General features: G+C 37.6%; 1 protein-coding gene across 1 annotated transcript in view; it reads left to right on the forward strand.

Moving 5' to 3' along the window:
* PDE10A (phosphodiesterase 10A) overlaps positions 1-23,674 on the forward strand; it is a gene marked incomplete at its 5' end in the record, with an annotated part of 60,353 nt that overhangs the window by 34,142 nt on the left and 2,537 nt on the right. The window contains 7 exons of the mRNA XM_009701480.1: positions 1,410-1,493; positions 4,395-4,545; positions 7,620-7,775; positions 10,992-11,164; positions 13,172-13,283; positions 17,722-17,802; positions 20,597-20,685. Coding sequence (XP_009699782.1) covers positions 1,410-1,493; positions 4,395-4,545; positions 7,620-7,775; positions 10,992-11,164; positions 13,172-13,283; positions 17,722-17,802; positions 20,597-20,685 — 846 coding nt within the window. The remainder of the gene's footprint in view (positions 1-1,409; positions 1,494-4,394; positions 4,546-7,619; positions 7,776-10,991; positions 11,165-13,171; positions 13,284-17,721; positions 17,803-20,596; positions 20,686-23,674) is intronic.

Here is a 23,674-nt window from a genome sequence, read left to right on the forward strand (position 1 = left end):
ACTTCCCATCCAACCTCTTAGGCTTTCTCTGAAATAATTCAGTTACTTTCAGCTCTCAAGGGTCTGCTGTGTGCTGAAGATGTACCTCTATCTGTATTTTATAAGTCAGTCCCCACTCAACACTAACACTAGGAGTCATCTCATTTTTTCAGTCACTGTTTCTGACCCAGGACAATAAATTCTGCTGTAGCGACCAGGTGCCTAAAGTCAGAACTTTCTGATACTGAGTCACAAAATCGAAGTTGTCTTTGTAAACCTCGACTCCAGAGCTCGCTCACTGCTGTCAGGCACTGAGCATCGTAGCTGTGAGCGAGCAAAGCATGCAAGCGTACGCTTAACAGGGACTGCTTACAGTTAGAGTTTGTTACATGCTAAAGTGATTTGCTTGAACGCCAGAGTATTAACAGCTCGCAGGATTATACCTTAATAGAAGCTTATTCTTTGCAATACAATTTCTTGTGCTTCATTAGATGATATTATATAACCCACCTCCTCAGCAAAAATGACTTTTACTTGCAAAGATGACAGGTTTCATTCTAAATTATATTAACATCCTTTAGTTCAAGCAATCTGAATACATTTAGCCATTTTCCAAGCAATTCAGCTACCTTCAGCTCTCTTGCACCTGCTGTGCTGTTCAGTATGCCACGTAAGCGCAAGCGTTTAACTCGGTTCAATGGAAAGTAAATAGAAGACTTGCAGCACAGCAGGTGCAGGGAAAGGGGTTAATTAATAATCGAAGGACAAACAGTTCTGCCGAGAGAGTCCCTAATGTTAGACTGAAATGTTGGTATCGGGAGAGGGGAGAAGTCCTCAACTAATAAAACATAAAAAATGCAGTATTAAATGTTTGATTTTTGAAGTTTGGGCTTAATTTCTATTAGCCGGTAAAAGTTGATTATTTTTTTTTTCTTCTATCAAAAATTAGACCGAGTCTCACCAAATTCGTGAGAGAAATTATTGAAAAAAAGCCAGTAAATATATTATTAGAGACACCATCTTTACAATTCCTGGGAGTAAAGTCTGAAATATTTTAGGAGTGCCTGTAAGACTCTCATCATCCCTGTAGAACAAAGATTTTTGTACATTACTTAAGCAATGGATTCTTAAATAAAGATTTATGTTTCTGTTAACTAAACAAAACCAAAGGCTAAGCAAAGGCTAGTGGTTGACCTCGATGATCTTAAGGGTCTTTTCCAGCCTAAATGATTCTATGAGCATAGTTCCACTGACCTTAGCAGAAATATTTTAACTTACATTCCTGGAAAATATAGCCTGTAAAGTCAGGTATCTGTGTATCTTCAGAAAGAAGTGAATGCTGTCAGATACACGTTACCTAGTTGTTTTCACTTCCTTTTAGTAAGAATGAAGAGGTGTTTGTCCTTACTAAGCTGAAACTTTCTTCTTAGATACCACTTTGATATCAGTCCGTATGAGGATGTCTGGCCGGCCATTTTTGTCTACATGGTTCACCAGTCCTGTGGGACAGCCTGGTATGAAGTGCATGATTTATTGCTTTAATTCTGTTAATTATGTGTTTATTAGGAAATTTTGAAATCATTATTGTCTAATTCAAGATCTTATTTTCTTTGGAGTTTATTTACTATGTCTGGTCTGTACATAAGCAGTCTGGATTTCTTGTCCCAGCTTCTTGGTCTTCAGTTAATAATATTTGGGAACAGCCAGGGGAAAGAATTCATGATATCATCCAAACAGTTGTCCTTCCAATATATAGAAGTATTGTTTGGTTCTGAGATGACATTGCTTTTCAGACAGAAGATGGTGAAGATATTAAAGGCACTCTTGCCAAAAAGGAGAGAAGGTCCATGAATACTGATTTTTCAAATATATAGTTGCTGAAATTAATATAGTATATGGTTAAAATAATCCAACGTTAGATCTTATCTTGCTAAATAAATCAGTTACTGGCATCATTGTGCGTTAATTATGGAAGTGAATGATTTTCAGATGAAATGTTTCATTTATTGTCCTTTCTCTCAGCGCCCATTATCATTACTAAGATCAGTAGTCTCTTGGCTAAGTATGTCCCGTTGCTGAATGAAGGGAGCTGCTCCGAATTATGGAAAAAAAAAAATCTACAGATGGACAATTGAAAGGGGAAGTACCTCCCTACAAAAAGGAGCAACATTTAGGAAACATTTGCTGGTGACTGTTTCATCTTAGTAACTGGATGAATCTCCATGCCCTCAAAGCATACAGTCAAATCTGAGGGTCTGTCTTATGTCTTCTTCAATACTGCCAAGGAGGTGACTGTTCCAAATACAGTTCTCCACCGCTCAGCGTAGTTAGCTTGTTTCTGTTCCTGACTGAATGGCTGTGGATGCAGAATTGGGGTTCAGATTTTCAGCTAAGTTCTGTCCTTTTCCCTCTCTGTGTCCCAGTCGCTTTCTTTCAAGGTGTAACTTTGTTGGGAAAGAATTTATAGCTACTTGATGTTTTTCAAATGAGTCTCAGCTTTCACATGCAAAGTTAAAGAAACAAAAGTGAGGAAAACATTTGAAAAGGAGGTTGTTGGGGCTGGACTTGTATTTAATTTCTGGAAGAACCAAACTTCTCAGCCCTCTGAAACAAGTACAGCTAATTTAAGACTAAAATTTTATTTTTGATATATTGAGGAGTAAGGTTGTGCCTTTAAGTATACACCTATGTAATGTATAAGTGTCCTGTCCAGGGAGGATTTTGGAGAAAAGTCTATGATACGTGCTACGTTTTCTTTGCTCTTATGAAGAAATAATCTTTTACTGCTTTATTCAAGTATATAAAATCAAGCAGTGGGGGAAGTAATAGTATTCTACATGGAGGTATCATTGATAATGATTTTCCCTTTGGCTACAGCTGTACTATTCCTTAGTAACCATTGAGTTGATATTGGATGTAGATGGAAATGATTGTTGTGATATTCTGAATTATGAGTACTATTTTAAACAGTAGTTCTAACAGTTGCTCTAGAGCTGTCTAACTTAACTCTCTAGAATTAAAAAAAGAAAGCCTAAAGCTTTCTTGAAAGACAATATACCTCCATTTTTACTAATGTCAGACTAAGACTAAGAAGAATAATTGCCTTGCTTGGCACACAACCATAGAAATATGTTTTTCTCTCTAACTGGCTCCACATAGTAGATGTGTTTATGTTTTTACATAGAGGTCAGAGGCATTCAGCTTTGTTTTCTCAGCCGACATGTACTGCAAAACTAGAACATTAATGTCACTTCCCTGAGACACCCAAAAAATTATCAACATACGGAACTTAAAAAAAAGTCAAACCACAGTAGCGGGGGGGAAAATGAGAATAAAGGAAAGCTAATATGTTTATGAGGGAAAAAGTCAGTGACTTGGGACTCTGAAATCTTCAGCTCAGTTCTGGAGTCAAGTGTAATATTCCCTTTTCACCCCAGGTGGCTTGGATTAGGCACTTCAGAAAATTCTACCTGATATCTGATCTGTGCCTGAATTTCCCATCTGTAAACAAAAAGTATTCAACTTTCCTTTCAAAGGAACATCGGTAGATAAAGTCTATTAAAGATTGGGCAGAGCTCTGGTACTACAGAATATGAGCTGTCTCGGAGGTGTTTTTGATGAGCACATAAGCCAACATAGCAATTACTTTATTACTACTTTTTATTATTACCTTAGTGAAAATTCTCTTGATCATAAATTCATTTTGCTTGTCTATATTAATAGCAAAAATGTAAAAACAATACTTAAAGCAATATTCCCATAAATGCTACAGATTTGGGGTGTTTTCATGGTTGACAGGCAATTACTTGACAAAATATTGTTTGGTAAAAAAAGAAGAAACAGTGAAATGTGAATTTCTTCATTTGGCCAAACTGGAAAAAAATCTTAAAGTCTTGGAAAAAGTGTAATCATCTTTTTTTCGTGATGTCAATATGGAACATCTCAACTTTTTTAATTCAAAACAACTTATGCATTTGATTGAAATAATTATTTAAACAGGATTATTTCTTCAGTATCTTTTGGTTAAGAAACCGTAATTTTCTGTTTTGATCACAAACGATGTTTTCAAATTGTCCGTTAGATGCAGAGTTTCACTATTTGGCAGGTTGAATGGATAACAGTTTAAAGGAACCACACTTGTAGTTTCTGGGAGCAGGGAAGGTTATGCAATTGTGTTGCCTGAGCTGGATAGCTTGACTTACGTTCCAGAACTTTGCAGATTAAACTAAGAGCATTGTGAGGTATCCACGTTCCTTCGTCCTTGCCAAAACTTGAATGACTCCTGTAATCAATGAGTCATCTGCAGTAAGAGTCAATCCTAGCAAGAAGAGCAAATCAAAGAGCATCTTTTCTCCTCTGTTGGTTATTTTTCCCATTCTTATTTCTTGTCTCTGACCAAATTAATTTCTTTCTAGCTTTGAACTTGAAAAGCTATGCCGATTTACTATGTCTGTAAAGAAGAACTATCGCCGTGTGCCCTACCACAACTGGAAGCATGCAGTTACCGTTGCACATTGCATGTATGCCATACTTCAGAACAACCAGGGGCTTTTTACTGATCTAGAGGTAGGTGAGATGGTTGTGTCGGTTACTAGACCTCATTGGAGGTATCAGCCATCACAGAAGTACATTTTCTATGCTAGAGTTTTGCTGTCAGCTTGGGCAGAGTGTATATAAAGGTCCCTGCAGAGGAACCAGTGTGAGTAGAAAGCCTGAGGAAGGAGGATTATTCAGATTCCTAATCCTCCTGTTTCCTTCACGTTTTTCAGGTCTGCCCACCGAAGAAGCAGTAGGAGAGTTGCTATGAGTCCATGTCCACATTTTGAGGTTCTCCCTGCCCACTTACAGCCACAGTCTTTATTTTAATTATTGAACTAACAGTCAGATCTGTACTGAGGGGAGGGAAACAGCCTGGGTCTTGAACCGTCTGAGATCTGGGAGATCCTGAATAGGAGGAGAAGGGCTGCAGAGATGGTTGACATATGTGGGTAAAGGAGAAGAGTAGAAAGGTTGGAAGAAAAACAATTGTCCAAATGTGCTATTTCACTGATTAACTTTCATCATACAACAGTTTTTCTTAGGATGTGTATACGTATTTTAAAGATAAATGCATAGTGTTTAAAAAAAAACAGGAAAAAAAAATACTTTGAATAGATCACCAACAGGAAAAGTTATAATAAGAAAATGGAAGGCTTTGAATGATTAAATTTTAATGTACTATGAAGAACTATCACTTACTTTTTTTCTGAATTATGGTAGGTGCAACTGGGAGTGCTGTCTATTATTAATGCTACCTGAAACTTCTGACTGGGAGAACCTGTTTTCAGTTGTGTGTAACTTTGCCAAATACTAGCCATTTGGGCTGTAATTTTCCAGGCTCTGTGACTTCCTCAAACTGCTTCATTTGGGAGAATTTCAGCCAAAATTATGTGGCTTTTTTAAAGAAACGTACTAGGAGAAATCAAGTTTTTGTTCAGTGTATAACAGTAAAAAAAAACTTGATGACCTTTCATTTGAAATGGTCTAGTTTATTCTGCTGTAAAGCAGGGACTTGAAAATTGACACTGAAATAAGGAAGTGGCGTTTGCCAGGCGTATGCTGAAATTTGGCAAAGCAATACAAGTTTGAAAAAAACATTATTCCTTTAACAACAAAAATATGTGGATTGCAGCCTCAGGGAATATTTAAAGCGCTGACAACATTCAGTACTAACCAAGTAGTAAGCTGCATCTTTTTTGGAGATGCAGAGTAAGAAAGACAGGGAGAGCAAGAGAGGCAGCTGTTAAGACAGATGGAAACAGTCTTTGTTCCCTGCCAAAGTCCACCCAGCCTTCACCTGTTTGAGTGCCTCATCCCAGCCTGCGTTCCAGCTCTTTCTAGCAGTCTCTTTTCTTGGGACTGGAGATGAATCCAACAAGAATACAGGAAACTGCTGAAGGAAAGTTTGAGGAACTAGGATGGGCTGGTCTCAGGTCGGGGATAGTGACATGAACCTCGGTAGACTTAGAGATGGGAAGAGGAGTATGGAGCACTGTGAAGAGGACTTTGATCTAGAGACAAATAGATCCATCAGTTGGCAGTGGTCAAAGAGTTGGGATCCAAGCAGGGACAATGGGCACAAGGTCAATAGCACTGTGATTAGGTGTTGTATAATCCTGAAGGACTGAGACAAGAAAGGCTTCCTGGGACATGGAGACTGCAACAACCTAGACAAAGAGAATCATCTGGTACGAGGGACAGACTGATGGGAATTGTAAGACTGGGATAAACAGAGGTTGTAAAGGATGCAACAGGAGAATTAAACCTGTGGGGAAAGGACAGAAAAACTTATACCCACTAGATCTAACATGTAGCACAAATGATTCTGAGACTTATCTTCCTTTTGCTGTCAGAGACTGTTTTTCAAGTCTATCGGCTACATGTCTTGCCCCCCTGATAGTAGTGAAAAGGGGATGCCAGCTTCCTACAGCTGTTACTGCATGACTTCAAGTAATATAGGTGTGTGTTGTGTTCCTAAGGGTTCCACTTCTGCTGAGGATCTGTGCAGACGTGTGCTGCTGCATCATCTGTTTTGTTATGTGCTTTTTAAAACTGCACTTCACAAGATGCAATATTGAAAGGCCATCATTAAAAATAAAAATGAAGGTCTCAAAATCAGAAATACATTTCGGGTTGCTACAACCTTAATTCTGCACATTGTATATTTGTGATAAAATTTTTAGTTACATCATTGATTGCTATTTTTCCACAGAATGATGTGCCTCTCAGTACAGTGTACAGGTTGGATGTTGCTCACTTAATAGGTGGTTAATCAGTATTTCTTTTCTGCTTCATTTTATAGCTTTATCCTTGTTTACTGAACACTCATCAGAACCAACTATAAGACAGAGCTGTTAAGTCTATAAAGACATTTTCACGAGGCTCCATGCCGACAGTGACTGCTTCACAAACATAATGAATGTGTTTTGAAAACACACCTGCTGTGTGAAAACCTTTTGCACGTGTTTGCGTATTTTGTATCTTGAAAGAGAGATGTCAGGGACTCCATTTCTTCAGGATATTGAGAGTTAATTAAACAAAAAAATCAGTTACTCTCTTACTTGATTTGCAGTTGCTGTTATCCAGCATTTTTATATGGCTCACATTAGTGACTTCCTAGGAAAAGTTTCACCTAGGAGACTTGGTGAGTGTCTTCGAGGAGTGTTGCAGAGGCAGGTCTAGCATTGGACTTTGGTGCAGCTGCCTTGACCAGGAGGTCATACATCTTATGTATTTCCTCTCCCTCAATAACTGCACTTTTTATTTTTTTAATAAACATGGTAAGGATTCAGTGGATGACCAGACTATCTGTTTAAAACTTCGGTTTCTTCCTGAAGCAGAATCCCTCCAACAGTATGTGATTGTGCAACAATGTTTTTTAAATTCATAATATGTAAAAGGTTTGAATTACAGTTGGACTGAGAATTTTAATTCGGCACATCCTCACATTCGTGTTTCTCACAATTTTAGGAATGTTTCTCCATGTGCTTTTTGAAGGCAGTGTAAGCATAGTGCAACTTTTGCAGTGTTGTGGGAAGAGAGTGACATCTAGGGGCAAGAAATACATCTTACTTTTCATGTTTATCTCCATTTTTTTGTAGCGAAAAGGTCTTTTAGTTGCATGCCTGTGTCATGACCTGGATCACAGAGGTTACAGCAATAGCTACCTTCAGAAATTTGATCACCCCTTAGCTGCTCTCTATTCCACATCAACAATGGAACAGCACCACTTCTCGCAGACCGTGTCCATCCTGCAGGTAGGACTATTCAAATTGTGTCCTCTGTGCTGTAGAGTCCAGTGGTGGAAATAGGAGTCACATCATTACTCAGTAGATTTTCTGAAGCATGCTTAATTTAATTTTTGGATTGTAGTGCTCATTTAGAAGAGTGGAAGATTTATTACAGCAAGCCAGGTTCCACAACTAGCAACTCAAGCACTGAATTATAGTGCAAAACATAGCTTTCCCAAAATCTTGATATTATAAAAAATATTGTGTATTTGAAGGTCTTATGGCCTGCCTTTGGAGCTTTTAGCTTCTGGGTCAGTGAGGGTTTTTCCTATGACCATATGGAATAGGAACTTTGAAAATGAACGATCAGTTTCTCATGTAGATATTTCTAACATAATGCACTTCAACAAAGTCTTCAACTATCCTGAAACTCTGAATAAAAACTCAGGTACTGGCAAAAGTTTGCATGGGAAGCTTGAAAATGTGCTGTAATAAATTCTGTGAACATTAAATGTGTGGCATGAAGGAGGAAATGCTGATTTTGCACGCATGAGAAGTTTAAACTTATTTCATTATGTTATCGTTTGCTTTTTTGTTATTCAGCAATTTGAAATGAAAAAACCTGAGTAAGGTAATATTCTATCAAAGAGAGTTCCTAATATGAGGTAATGTGTCTGTATGTTTAGTGGATAGAAAACTACAAGAAAGCATGCAGACATATTTTGGGAAATCCGAGTGTGCTACTGACACACAGATATTTTCTCATCAGTGAAAATTTTTTTTGTGCTTAATTAGAAGAATGAGAACACTCACCTGTGAAACCCCTGCCAGTCCATAACATACTTGTGCTCACTGGTTTTAGTTTACCATGCACTCGCTCAATGCACAGCCTTACCATGCTGCTATGCCACTAATTTCTTTCTTTCTGGTCATTCAAGGGGAAGATATTTATCTTCTTAAATGCCTAATCACCTTTTAGAAAAAATACGTATTCTGTATGGTATTCAGAAGCACATCTTGTGATTACGGTTTTATGTATCATACACATTTCCTCACAGAATGGAAGCTTTATCTATGAATGCTCCTCCACGTAGGACGGTGTAAATGAATCCTTCAGTGGTGATATGGCGTTAGATTTTTAGTATTCATTCTTCATGTGAGTTTGTGCATAGCAAGTTCCTCTGTCCTACTTCCCTGTCCTACTATGGCTGTGTGAAGCAGACTTCAGTCAGTCTTCAAAAACCATTTTGCATTTTTCCTGCAGAAATGTTGTAATCGGTGAAAGTCCCCTTTGCCAAGAAGACAGGGAACCCTTTTGCTTCCTTGCTACCTCCTGGCCTTGGCCGTCAGTGTGAGTGAGGAAAGGGAGATAGGTGGTCAGGGCTGTGGAGTGGGTTCAGACACTGGGTACCTGAGTGCCCATGGGTGGTGATTAGCAGCAAAAGCAGATTAGAGCAACCTTTTGGACTTGCTGGTTTTTGTTTGAATCAAAAAGCCTTAATGAATTCCTGTACTGTTTTAAAAAAAAAAAAAAAAAAAAGTTGCCAACCCAACCACCAAACCCTTTAGGGTTTATCTCAATGAGTTTTAATGTTATGTTAGTGACCGGCAGTACTTTTCACCGTTTGAAACTTTATAGCTGCTTTGCTCATCCACCCGCAGTTCTGGTGTGCAGCATACTTAAGAATACAGAGGATTCTAGTCACTAGTTTTAGCTTAGCAGGGAAAAAAAGAGTAAAATCTTAGGAGCTCTGCTTCGTGTGTACTACTCAAAAGCCTAAGTGACATGCTGAGAAATGGCAGCTTCTGTCAGTACTTCACAGAATCAGTTCCTTTCTAGTAGTACGAAGAGAAGCTGTCACAGTGGTCTTTCTGACAGTGCAGCTTCTAAAGCCCAAAGGATAGAATCTAGACTACATTAAATATTAGGACAAATAGCCTGTTGTCATGGATTAGGCAGCAAGGTTGGGGAGGAAAGGTTCTGCAAAACCCTAAATCATGAAAACAAGTAGTAGTCATTTCCAGCTCCTGAAGTGTTGATGATGGGTTAAAATATTCTGAACTTTTTTTAAAACATCATGACCTATGACTTAGGAGTCTGTCAAAGGAGCATTGTGACATAGGCAGATTGTGTTTTCTATTCATTATTCACAATAAATCTACTTGTCCAAGTAAAAACGTTGGAAAATGATGTTTACGTTCCGGATGGTGAGAGAAACGAAGCCTATTTGTACCATGGAGGTTTTATTTTGAACAAATTATGTAAATGCTTGACAAAAGTCAGGGAAACTTTCAATGAGCTTCAGCCCAAATGCCAATTAAATGTCAAAACACATCTGCATTTGATATATTTTAATAATATTTTCTGTTTGTGAATGTGCACACCTTGGCATGGCTGCCTCATTCACTCTTATTTTTCTGTTTCCTTTCAACAGTAGGAAGACTTTTGAAAAGTTGTTTTTCAAATCTTAGAGACAGCGAATAGTGTTGACTTTTCAAAATGGGATATAGATCATGAGCGATCACAGTACATGGGTATTGTCAGTTAAATAATACATAGTGGAACTTGAAAAGGGAGGTCAGTGGCATGTTGCCAGAGCCTGCGTAGTGGAAACCTTTGTCCTTATGAGTCAGTCAACTCATGGTTGAACAAAGCAGCTTTTTCCCCTAAATGTTCACATACATTAAAATACTGTAATTAACTTTATTTCTGTAGAGAAAATTGTGTCAGTAAATGCAGCAATTTCAGGCACAGTTCATTTGGAACACTATGAAAACAAAATTATTTTAGTTCTTTAACTTGGATATTTCCTTATCCGTATTATGTGTTACGCAGTACCAAAATTGTACTTTAGCATGAATCAGACACTCAGTTTACCAACTTGGCAATGCAGTACTCTGGATCAGAATTGAACCACAAGTTCCTAAGCTAATACTGTCTGGAAGTGCTGTGTCTGTAGTGCTTATAAATCAGAGAAGAAAAAGCTAGCATTTTTCTCTATTAATAACTTCAGATTTCAGAAGGAGCAGTCCCAAAACCAAATCGGTGGCTTAGTCATAGGTTTCATGACAGTATTTAAAAAGGAAAGATAAAAGTGGGAATTTCAGGCTGTCAACATTTGAATTTGCAACAAAAATTGTCATTGGGCTGTAAAACCGTTGTAAGCTGTCTGGTGAAGTAAAGACTGAAATCATCTCAGAATTAGAGCTTGTGCTTTTTATTGGTTTTTTACTTTTTCATAGCTGGAAGGGCACAATGTCTTCTCGAATCTGAGCTCCAGCGAATATGAGCAAGTACTAGAGATCATCCGGAAAGCCATCATCGCCACAGACCTTGCCCTGTATTTTGGAAACAGAAAACAGCTTGAAGAACTGCATCAGATGGGAGCATTAAACCTTAAGAACCAAACACACAGGTAAAGCAGCAAACCAGTATTAGTTCACTATGGCATTAGTCCTAGAAAGAAAAAACTTATTTTTGCAGAAAAATTTCAGTATACACAGTAATTTTCTTACATAGGAGATTTCTAAGACCAGCTGTGTGTAAAATTCCAAGTACCTAACAGTAATTTCCATTGGTTTATATTTGCATGTCACTGCCTTTGGATGTCATCTGCACAGTCAGTGACATCATCTGCAGAGGAAAGTTAGTGCGCAGGCAGTTAGGTGGTGGGAAAAAAGGTATAGTGCAGTAATTACTTAGTTTTATTTTTGCATCAATATTTTTATTCTGTCAACATGCTTTTTTGGAAAAAAAATCTGGTCAGATCTCAACCTTTGTGAATTAAGATAGCTCTAAGTTTTAAAAATATACAACAAGTGCATATATTCATAAATACATGACTCTGTCCACATAAGCAAAACAAAATGCACCCTGGATGAGAGATGCGTCTCATAGCAGGCTTTGTTAAAATGCTCATGCAGCGCGTCAGAGCTTCTTTACTGGAAAGTGGATCCTGTCATTAATCTAATGCAGGGAAAAATTAGAGAGGTAATCTGGGAACATATTGAGTCATGATTCTGATTTCTTTTCAAAAGGAACTTTGGTACCTGAGTCTTCTTTCTGAGGAGTTTTACAGGTTTTAGCCAGTAGTTTTTAGTAAATTATTACAACACTGTAGGAAGGGCAGTTTTAAAAAGCTTGTTTCCCAGTATGGAACTGACACTTAGCAGACTTGAATACACCTCAGCATCTTAAAAAGACAAAGATATATTAGTTCCTGCTAATCTCAGAATGAAATTTACCAGAAATCTTGAATTTAGGGTTTATAAAATTTAAATAGGATCACAACTATTTAGTGTGTGACTGAATATTCTGGGTTTGTTTTTTTTTTTTCCCCCCTTACCTGCCCTCAGAGCATTTTCAGTGCAAAGCCACGTGCCCGAAGAGAGGACAGCAGTTTGTAGCGTGGCTAAAGAACCCAAGACTTCTAGTTGGTATCCGTACATGCAATGGAATGTAAATTTTGCCCTGACATGGCTGATGAATCCTCTTTCTTAACTCAGAGGAACTGCACTTTGCCATTTATCTATTGATTGTATTGTGTATTTGTGTGTTTTCCCTAGTATATTTGTCTGTTGGTACAGTTTTAATGACTGCCATCACACTGGCATGCAAGTTAGCAAGTTGCATGCTTTTTTCATGGAATAGGCATTATTAACAAAGATGCAGGTGTCCTTAAGTGTCATCTTAAATTCTCCATTGGGTGGAAAACACATGAATTCATTAATTAATTTGCCAATTTTCTTTATAAAACTTAGATTCATAAACCATAGGTTTGGGTAGTAGACGAGTGCTAGAAACCTGTTTAAATAAGACTTTGTGTGTGTGTGTGCCTTATTCTAATAATGATTCTAATCCTACTGATGCTGTTCAGTTATTCTGTGAACATGTTCGTCAGTGTATAGGACAGAGTTACGTGTAGGATTTTTGTTCAGTCAGGGTTAGAATTCATTCCAACAAAGCAATGACAGAATACCTCGAGATAAACTCGGAACTAGTTCTTCCTCTTTTTTGGAGCATGTGTTCCTCTCTAAAGAACAGAAAGAAATGCAGGAGCAGGATATGCCATCTTTCTTTTCATAGCTTTGCACTGTATTTTCAGAAAATTAAGGAGGGGCGTGTGAGTGCTTTAACAGGCAGGCATTCTTGTGTACCTTTCTATGAATGAGATTGGGCAGAGGATGCTCAGTGAACTCTGGTTGCAAACAATGCAGGGAATACTACAGGGAACAGAATCTACAATTTGTGTGATGCCTTACCAATGAATCATAAACAAGTGAGGGAGAATCAAGCAAGGTGGGACAAATTTTGTAGTATATGAACTTTACTGCTGATTCAACTGGGGAAGGGCAAATGAAAACTTTGCAGTGTGATCATTAATTCTTTACCAAAATTACAATTTAATGTTATTTTATTTTAGAGATAGAGTGATTGGCCTGATGATGACGGCTTGTGATTTGTGTTCTGTAACAAAGTTGTGGCCAGTTACCAGACTGACAGCCAATGATATATACGCGGAGTTCTGGGCTGAGGTATGTATGTTTCTTTTGTTTAGTCTCTTTATAAATGGAAATATCCAGGAAGAAAAAGACAACCATAAGTATTTTTCGATCGATATCTGAGCGTGCTTGTTTTAAAGATTGTTCATTGGTGCATGCAAGTGTTTTGCTGTTTACTCTGAAGCTATTTAAGAGCTGAGTTAGCGTCCTAATTTTCAGGCAGCATTTTTTTACTCTGTTAAAGATGAATTTAGAAAGTACGTCATAACAAAAAGGGACCAAGCAAAAGCACACAGAAGAAAATCTGTAAGGTTTTTTGAGTCACTAACTGTAGTTTTGTGACATATCTATTTGTATTCCAGAAATCCAAAATGCTAAACCAGCTTCCAGGTCAGCTGCCTTGAAACACACTTATAAAGCTGTAGTATGAGTCCAGGAAATTCTAAAGCAAATATGACAAACCTTAAAATTGTTCTGATCCGACCATTTGAATCTTTTTTGTGAGCCAACTCAACAACTGGGGCTCAGAGAGCGCTGATTTTTTGAAATACTGAAAGTTACTCCACAGATAAGATGTACTGAGAATTGAGACAAGGCATTGAGCTAATGTAATCACGTTCATAAATAAAGATGCAATCTCTCACGTGTCTTATGCTGAGGAGTAGATGTTCGAATTGTTTAAAGTGGAAGCGACTACTTTAGAGATAAGGAATAAATTCTGAGGGTGTCACATAAAGTTGAACTACACAGTTTTAGAAGATATGCTGTGTTTTCAGAGTTACTATTGCACATGTGTATCATAAAGCGTTATTCTTTTCTGTTGTGTGCCCTGTGGAAATCTGCAGAATTCAGTGGGCTTAATTCTGTTTTATACAGGTGTAAAATGGAAATCAGGCCCACAGAGTTGATGTAGCATGCATATAGCGTGGAGATTGTTGTCCTGCCTGTTGCATGTCCATTATGAAATTCAAGATGTGCATGGCTTGTGGGTGTTTTTTTCTATTCACATCTTCTCATTCTCTTAGTTATGAACAGCTCAGACTATAGTAAAATATTTGAAAAATGCAGATTATATAAGATCAAAGATCTAGTTCAGTACTCACTTTCTAAAACATCAGCACTGGCAAGTGTGTGTTCTTATGAGTGATATAGTGGAGGTGTAATGTTGGTGTGCCTCACTAATTACATACTCAACTTTTTTGCTTACAAGTAAAACAACTTTTTAATACAAATCTTGTGAACTCAGTGGAGAAGGAAGGATCAAACTGATTTTTCCTACTCAACAATAGTAAAGATGGAATTATGGATGTAATTGAGCCTGCCCAGCCTTTAACCTGTTTTGTAATCCAAGGATGAGTCAATAAAGGTAGATATTGTTAGTTTGCTACTTCATGGAGCAAATGTAAATTAGAAGTTATTGACAGAAATTGAATTGTGTAATTGGTGTTTTACTGAGTCCTCTTTAAGAAGATGTTAATTGATACATAGCAGAAGTTGGATATGTTGTGTTCCAGTCAGGATGGCTGACAAATCCAGCCACAGGTCTAAATGCTTCTGGAAATTGGAAAACTGGAGACAGATGTAGAGAAAATCCTGGGAAAGCTAAACCAATAGAAAGTTTGGATTGACTTTCACTGCAGAAATTGTAACTTAATGGGGAAAGAAGGTAAACTCTGGAAAAGTATATTTGACTAGATTGAATGGTTATGAATTGCTTGAATGTTGCTTCTAATTACTACTTGAGTTCATAATATGTTGAATGATTTAATCATAGCATTTTTATAATGTTTCTTGATTGTGAAGAGGTTGCAGCAATTTTGTGGTGTGTCACATTGATCTTTTTTCATTGAACGAACCCAGTATAGTTAGTGTTTTCAGCTGAGATCTACTTTGATATCACTCAGCATGAAGCTTGCCCACAGCCCTACAACTCAAGCAAAATAATACGTTTACTGATCGATTATATAGGATTACAAGCTTGTATAAGATTTGTCTGCTGTGTTTTGTTTTGTTTTTTTTTTTTTTTTTTTTTGTGAGATATGAGACACTAGGCAGTTGTTAAACCCTTTCTGCAGTATTTTTTTAAGAGACTTAGAAACAACTTATAGCCATACTGCAAGTATGATACAAACTTCTTTGCTTAAAATTTCAGCTTTGACTTTCTGATCATGATCATAACTATGAGCATAAAAGCAGTATTTTTTATAACAGTGTATCATATATGTGTTCGCACGTACTGAACACAAGAAAACACTTGTGCTTCTAGTGCATGCGTTCCACCTAAACGTAATATTTCTTTACTGTGAGGGTGGTCGATCAGTGGCACAGATTGCTTAAGACATTGTGGAGTCTCCATCATTGGAGATGTTCAAAACCTGGCTGGACACAGCCCTGGATCACCTGCTCTAGCTGATCTGCTGGGGTAGATGTGTGGGATGGATTGGATGATCCCAAGGGTTCCCTTCCAATCCAAACCATTCTGTGATTCTGTGATACCTTTTTCTTTCAAGGTGAAATGGTGAACATAAATCTGAGCTTTGTTCAGTTTTGGCATCATCAGTCAGAGGCTGGACAGTTTCCTTAAAGCTTTGGCTTCAAGTGTTTCTCAGGCACTTGACATTATGTTAATCAAAGAGCTTAAAATCATACAATGCTGAATGGTTTAGTGCTGAGGTTCTTATCATTGACACTATGGTAGCTGCAGACAGTGTTGGATCAATCAGTTGCAGTACTTCAAGCAAATGGAAAAAAATCAAGTATTATTTACTGGGGGCACATAAAACAAAATTTTCTTGCAGTTTGTAAACAACAATCCACTGAATTTCTGTGCTTGGATTTGCATCTTTTTTTCTCAGCTGAGGAAGGAAACGTTTCCTTTTGTTTCTTTCAACAGTAAAATGTCTAACAGCGTCTAAATTCAATGATTCTAGCCTAACTACTTGGTGAAAGAAATACGTGATATGAGAGGATAGTATAGACACCGATTCAAAAATAGCTTCCTGATTACATCTCGCGTTGGTTAATTGAGCAGGATCATAGTTAATAGATGATGTTGAGGCCAAATATGCAAGAGGGAGTTGACTTCCAGAAGCCCCCATCTTTTCTTCACTCAAGGTAGTTGCAAGGCAGTCAAACAGAAAGATGCTCTGCTCAGACCAGAATCAATTTATTATATTGCAAACTTCTCTCTGAGCAAAGGTGCCAAATCCGCCCTTGAAAGGGCACGTTGGCACTTGAAATGTGACTTGATAAAATATTATGAGAAAGATGTAATAAATTGTCTTCTGGAGATGCCTTCACTAACTGTAGTGGAAACCTAGAACATGGATTTAGGGTCTGTCCCAAGCTTTCAGATAGCTAAACCTCTGTAAGCTGAATCTCACGTTAAAGGACACAGCTAAGCAAATATTGTAATAAGCTTTCTCCCTACCTCAGGTGTATTGGGTCTGGCTGGGATGGAGTTAACTTTCCCCATAGCAACCCTCATAGTGCTGACACTGGCTATATCGGACATGGTGGAGGCTTCCGGCATCTTCTCACAGGAGTCACCCCTGTAACCCCACCACTACCAAAACCTTGCCACGCAAACCTAATACATAAGGTTAGCGGTTTGAAGACCACGTTGACTTTGGAATCTCAGACATGAGCAGTAGCCAAGAGCAACCATTGCTATCGTTGTAGTTGCCTTTATAACCTCAAGATTAAACATCTGTGGTGTTTTCACAATGCAGTTGAGGGATAAGACTTGGAAAACTTCAATTTGTTACAGAAAGTAGCCAGCTACTTACAGATTTTTAAGGAGTAATTGTGTTCGGGCTCAGTATGGTGCTCAGAAATGTGTTTTGGCTGCTCTGCTGGTAATGGGTGAAATATAAGGAGACAGTTTTCTCTTGTCCATTACACATATCTGGTCTTTGGATATACTGCGTCTTTCCCAGTATTCCTCTTACGAATGTAGAGGGGTAACATACTCAAAGAAAAGGCGGCTGTTTGACAGGCAACTTCTTCAAAGTGAGAAAGAGGGCACATTGTAAATTCATCTATTTTACTCGGCTTTTCCTTGGATGGGTGAGCTGTGTTCCACTGGTCATTGTATTATAGTGCTTTAAACAGGTAATGTTTTCGAAGATGAGACTGACAATGCATAGAACAAAATAGAATGAACTGATTTCTTTGGGTTTATTCTTCCAGTTGCTTTTCATTATGCAGATGCCCTTGGAAACAAACAAAGTGTGTGTACATTGACTCAAAAATTTCACTTTCAGGATCTGCTATTTACGTTATTTTATACATTCACCTAAATGATAAGCCCCTCCTTAGGCAGTTTTCTGGTATTGCCTTCAACTGGTACCACACATTATTTTAAATTCTGGATTTTTAGATTGACATACAATAGAAGGTGGAAATTAATTCAGATCTCAGTAGTTTTGATTTTTGTTTTCCTAATCTATCTATGTCTGCTTTTCTCCAGGGTGATGAAATGAAGAAAACGGGTATTCAACCTATTCCTATGATGGACAGAGACAAGAAAGATGAAGTCCCTCAGGGTCAGGTATGAACTCTCTCAGTAAAATGATACATGTTTATAGTGTTAATAAAACATGTATGGAAAAAACATTTTAGGTATTAGGGAGCATTGCATTTGACGTTAGGATCTGTGGGCTGCTGAATTTTATGTTCTGCATGCCGAACAGGGTTAATTTTTTTTTTAAGAAGCAGTGGAAAACTTCTTTTCAAATGTTTACTTAAATGGCAATATGCTCTTTGCTGTTGTCACTTGTTCTATTCTTTGTACTTGTAACTCTAGCTAAAACCACAGTCATCTATGACTTTGAGAAGTGTCAATAACATTTTTTCAACTTAGTAAGTAATTGCTTCAGCTGTTAGCTAGAAAGTTTCACTGTTTTATCCTGAATGCAACTTCGTCATCTATTCCTGGTTAAAATATTCAGGTTCAGATCTCAAAGTATTTGTGATTTTAGACCAATACTTCTTCATTAGTCTTTTGGATAACTACAACCACTGCTTTTTGATGTTTCTAAAGAAAAAAAAAAACAACAAAACAATAATGTGAAGAGTTTCTCGAGGATAAGCAATAAAGGATGTATTTCTAAGAGCCTCAATTGCCTGTTTTTCCAAGTCTTTGTGTACTGATTTTCCTGTGCACAAATGTGCAGAAATGACTGCTTTTTTTATGCTTTCCCTAGGGAAAAAAATGGTATTTTGTAAATATCAATTTGAGGAGAAAAAAAAAATCTTCGAACTAACTTTTTTGTGTAAACAAAAAATGTAGCTTGTCCTTTAATTATATGAGCAGAGAAAAATAAATTTAAATTGTCCATTGTCCATTCATATACATATATATGTACAAAGTTTTTTATTTCAGTGGCCTCTGATGCTTTAATTGTCAGTTGTTAGCAGTCACAAAGCATTTCATGAACTCTGAAATTAACAGTAATATTTAAAATAAATTGGAAATGACAAAGTGCCACAAAATTACTGTAGATTAATTAAATGGTAAGCAAAACTATGGAAATTTTTTTATTCTGGCACTTTATATGCTATATCATATTTTAGCATAAAAACTATTACCCTTATTATAGTAAGGAATTAGCAGTTAATTTACTAAATTTCTGTGTTTAGTATAAGCCTAAAAAGAGAAGAAACATTTTTCTGCATTTGGCTTATTTTTCTACACACTATATTAATTATCTTTGAACATCTTAAAAAGTACCTAGTATTAGAGTATGTAGTCATCTTGGCATTTGTGAAAGAATTGTTAATGGGATAAAAGCACAGATCTAAGAAATGAGCTTTTTTTTTTTCCTCTTTAAAAGGCAATAATTATTGTTCCAGGTACTGTCTTCATCGGGTTCTTTTTTACTTTGTGCTCTGTTTCATGCTTCTTAATAGTATAACAGTAAAATATTAAGCAAAATAGAACATTGAAAGCCAACCTCAGTAGTATGTTTGTAGCTGCTGTATCTTACAACGTTACAGTAACGTGAGATTTAGGACACAAAATTCTGTAAAAGTAACCATTCCTATATTTATGTAGAGATTGAAGAATTTAATAAAGCGTTACCATCCATTTCCTTGGGCTCTAACAAAAATAATTAATAAGTATTTTTATATGGATTTTAATTTAAACATTAATGCCTGATTTAAATGATGATGATGTTTAGGAAATGAGGATTTATATAACCATGTAATCTCTGAAAAAACACTACTTCTGCCTCAAGTACTCATCTTTGATGAGAATAGCTTGTACTTAGCTCTTCACAGAATGGTGGGGGTTGGCAGGGACCTCTGGAGATCATCTGGTCCAACCCCCCCTGCCAAAGCAGGGTCACCTACAGCAGGTTGCACAGGATCGCATCCAGGTGTGAGTATCTCCAGAGAAGACGACTCCGCAGTCTCTCTGGGCAGCCTGTGTTTAGACTGTCAAAGAGAGACTTATTAGCAAATGCTTTGATCACAGTGCAGTATGTGGTATTTCACTAAAAGGCATTTAAAAACTCTGCCTAAAGAAAAGAATCATAGTGCAGTACTGTAACTGTCATAAGAGTCTGGGATAAATGAGTGATGTTATAATGGATCTAAATTTAACCAGTCATCCTTGCTAATATGTAAGTAGCATTTTCTAAAAATTCCCTTGTGTCATGACAATTCAGATGTGACATGGTAGCTGTCATTGGCCCCTAAGCCTGTGTGAATCAGATATCATTAAGAAGGTGCTCATTTGATGTTCTCTAAATAGATTTATATGATAAGGGTAAAAATATATCATGGAACTGCATACATGAAAAGAAACTGCAAACCCATTTTTGATCACAGTGCACACCTTTTTGAAACTTTCCAAACGTGCAAAGCCCCAAGCATCTCAAGTAAATTGAGCTATGGAATACATACTCCGGAGGGCGTCAGAACAATCCAGAATCTGACCATATTTTGGCAATGCTGCACAACTTTCCTTTTTTAAGAAGCAAATTCATCACAAAAATAACATTTGCAGAAATGGCTCTGCCATCTGAACCTCCTTCCTGCCACTGCTGACACCAAAACCCCCGAGCCTGAGCAAATCAATTGAATAATGAAAGGTCCTGTCTGAAGCAGCCGTATTAGTCATAAGAGGCATGTAAACAACTTGTAATTGCCGGAGACTTCACTGTTAGTGCTTCATTTTAAAGTATTGGGCTAGTAAGAGGAGATGCAGAAGTATGAAGTACTAACGTAAGTAGTAATTAAGTAAGTAGTCAACAGCTTTGAGCTAGTGTGCTGTTAACTTTCAGTGTTGTAGTTCGGCAACATTTAACTATTTTTTTTTCCATTGTTGTTCTTCATAGATTGGGTTCTACAATGCTGTAGCCATCCCGTGTTACACCACACTTGCACAGATCTTTCCTCCAACTGGGCCACTACTCCGAGCATGCAGGTGAGTAAATGTGTAAGTTTTTGCATAGCATATAGCTTCGTTAAAGAAAAAGCAAACATGCAAAGCATGGAAATACAGACTTTTAATTTTAGAATTTGCATGCAGATAAATAGGGTTACACATCTTGCATTAATCTGTGCAGAAACCTGGAGACAATAACTACTGGCTGGGACTAGCCAATGCAGATCTACAGACACAGCTGATTAAAATGTGTTTGATGCCAAAAGCATTTAGAAAGAAACAGGTTTAGTGCTTATGTATCCCTGTCTAGGCTGGTTCAGTGCAATTTCCTTCTGTGTCCTTTTTCCTTCAGCATGGTTCTCACAACTGAGATCGGCTAGAATTCTGTTTCATTAAAAAAATGTGGGTTTAGCATGTGGGTTTATTTCATGTCAGAACATTTTTATTAAAAAGCAGGAAAAGAAAAGATCCCTGAAATATTCAGTAATGAGGAGCATAAGGATAGTACCACTGGGATGTAGGAGAGGCAAATGTAACTTTGTCCTATCAATCAGTTGGGATGTAGCTTGAGATCTTCTGGAGGAGAGGCAAGGGTCCTTAACCAATTGGCTGCTTCTACCCTGGAATGATGGTGGATCTCTTTGTAGGTAGTTCTGTCCAATAATCTTATCCTGGGTCTTAGCATTCTTTCCTGACAAAAATTCTGTTGAAACCAGTATGCTTCATGAAAATGTTCCAGTTTCAGGTTAATCAGTATTCTGTAAAGAAAAACAGTTGGTTCATAAAATGTCTGCAATCTTTAGTCACGTCCAAGGAAAAGAGGCGTTTTTCTATGCTCTGACTAGCACCTCTCTCATAATATTTTTTTTTCCCCTTGTGGTCCTTAAATTCTAGCTTGAGTTGAACTGTCTACATAGTATGTTTTCTGATTAGTCAAAGCTCATTAATTTAGCAGGTAGAGACTACTTGAAGCCCACAGGTTCAAACCAGGAATACGGTGAATGTATTTTTTAGCATTTGGAGTAATGTCAGTTCAAGATCTTAAACCAAGGCTAGGTATACTTTTTAAAAGAGAGAGGTAAAAGGGATACAGGTCTGAGGCACAGTTACTGTGATGAGATTGCCAAGGCCTGTCTTTTCCAGGCAGTCAGCCTAGGTGATCCTTACAGTAGTGTCTTTTGTCCCTAGCAGCTGCCAAAGTAACAGTGTCTGGTAACAAATAGGCAGTAATTTGTTGTCCTAAATTGATCAATGTGGAAGTATTCATAAGTGCATATTTTAGTGGTTCCATCAGTTATAATATAGCATTGAACTTCTGCAGTTTCAAAATACTGTGGAGTGTGTTACTGTCATAATGGTATCAAAGTCCAAATCCTGTTTTGGAATTTGAGTTACACTACGAGGTAGGAATGTGTACTCCCTGAACCGTGTTGACCTAATATATAGGTGTTGGTAGTTTGATTATAGATAATTGAATAATGTGTACTCTGCCAAATAAAGCGGAGTTGCTTTCAGTGTGAAATCAGAGAACTTGAAGTAAACTACAGAACTGCTTGTAATCCTTTCAGTCTTTATGAGGTTGTGAGTCGTCCAGCTGCTTTACTGAGAGGTAGTCTGAGATCTTGGAAGTTTTCTGACTTCTTTGTCTTGTAATCCTTGCTTGAAGGCATGTTGCTTCAGCTGTATCGATGGCTGTAAGCTAAATGGTCGGTTATTTGATCCATGTAGCTGGAACACAGATTGTGCTTTGCCTAACCATGTTTTCAGTCAGAGTTTTATACTGTTTACACGGACTAAACAGCATCAAGTAGAATACCCACCATTACAAAGGCAGTAATGCTTATCATGAGTGTTTCCAGCTACTTGTTTCTACTCAAGCTAACAAATATTGTCAAACTGATTTATATATGTAAAAATGTCTATTTCTTTCGTATTACTTATTTGTCAACATCTGGGTGTACTTTTACTCCCCAAATCAGTATCTATATGCTTTTAACATGAAAACGTCTTGCAGGGTCTATACGATTAATAAAGTAACCTCAGGCTGGATGTCGGGAAAGTTCTATTACTAGCACAATCAACTGGGAGGTCTTAAAAATGGGTTTGTTTTTACTGTAGAACGATTTGCTTAAGCCTGCCAGTACCTTTGGTAAGAGTTAGCATTGTTATTCCGCTTCATGGGAACTGAGGCTTAGAGAGGCTAGGCTGAATGCTTAACACTGCGCAGCATCTTTTTTAGGAGCAGGGTTCTGGGAAGACTCATATCTTTTCGTTTCTAGCCACATGGATATCCAAATGAGGCTTATTTGCAAAAGTGGCTTGTAATATTTGATGGTCCATCTTTCAGTACTCAGCTGAGGAGATTTAAAGTTGAAATGTAGAGTTTCAAGCATCCACATACGTATGTGTTCTAGATGAAAGGTTCTCCATGATTCTGAAGATCAAGTGTGAAGATCTTTTCAAGAGTGGGTTTCCCTGCAAAAGGTGTGATGTCTGAAGTCAAAGCAATCGGACTTCTGACAGAGATTATATGAACTTTTTCAATTCTAGACATTATGTTTGTTGTTTGGAATTCCAATTATAGTTACAATACTGGTACTTCTGAGAGCTACACTGGCTCAGTCTCGAGACTGGGCACAGCTCTGTACAGACACAGCTCCCCACCTTGCTCTTGTGCGTTCCTTAATTTAGATGGCACTGATGCAGTAGTGGGGCATAGATGTGTGGATGGGGTTTAAGATCTCTGTAAGACCAAAGAGCTTCCTGAAAATCCACACCCTGGCATGAAGTCTTCTGAGGAGCAGTTTGATAGTTTTAGCTTAGCCTTGAAATTACCCTCTGCTGTTGGTTTGAGGAGTTCAAACTTGGAGATGCAGAGTGGGAAATCAAGGACACAGATCTAACTTCAACTCTCCAGTTACTAAAATGTATGTTACTGCCGGGTTTAGGTTACTCCAGAGTGTTTCAAATAGCTGATTTTGCAGTACATTTTTTTTCCTTTATTTTTGATGGGTAACTCTTATTCAGT

Source organism: Cariama cristata, unplaced genomic scaffold, assembly GCF_000690535.1.
Source record: "Cariama cristata isolate BGI_N322 unplaced genomic scaffold, ASM69053v1 scaffold6, whole genome shotgun sequence".
NCBI classification, from domain to species: Eukaryota; Metazoa; Chordata; class Aves; order Cariamiformes; family Cariamidae; genus Cariama; species Cariama cristata.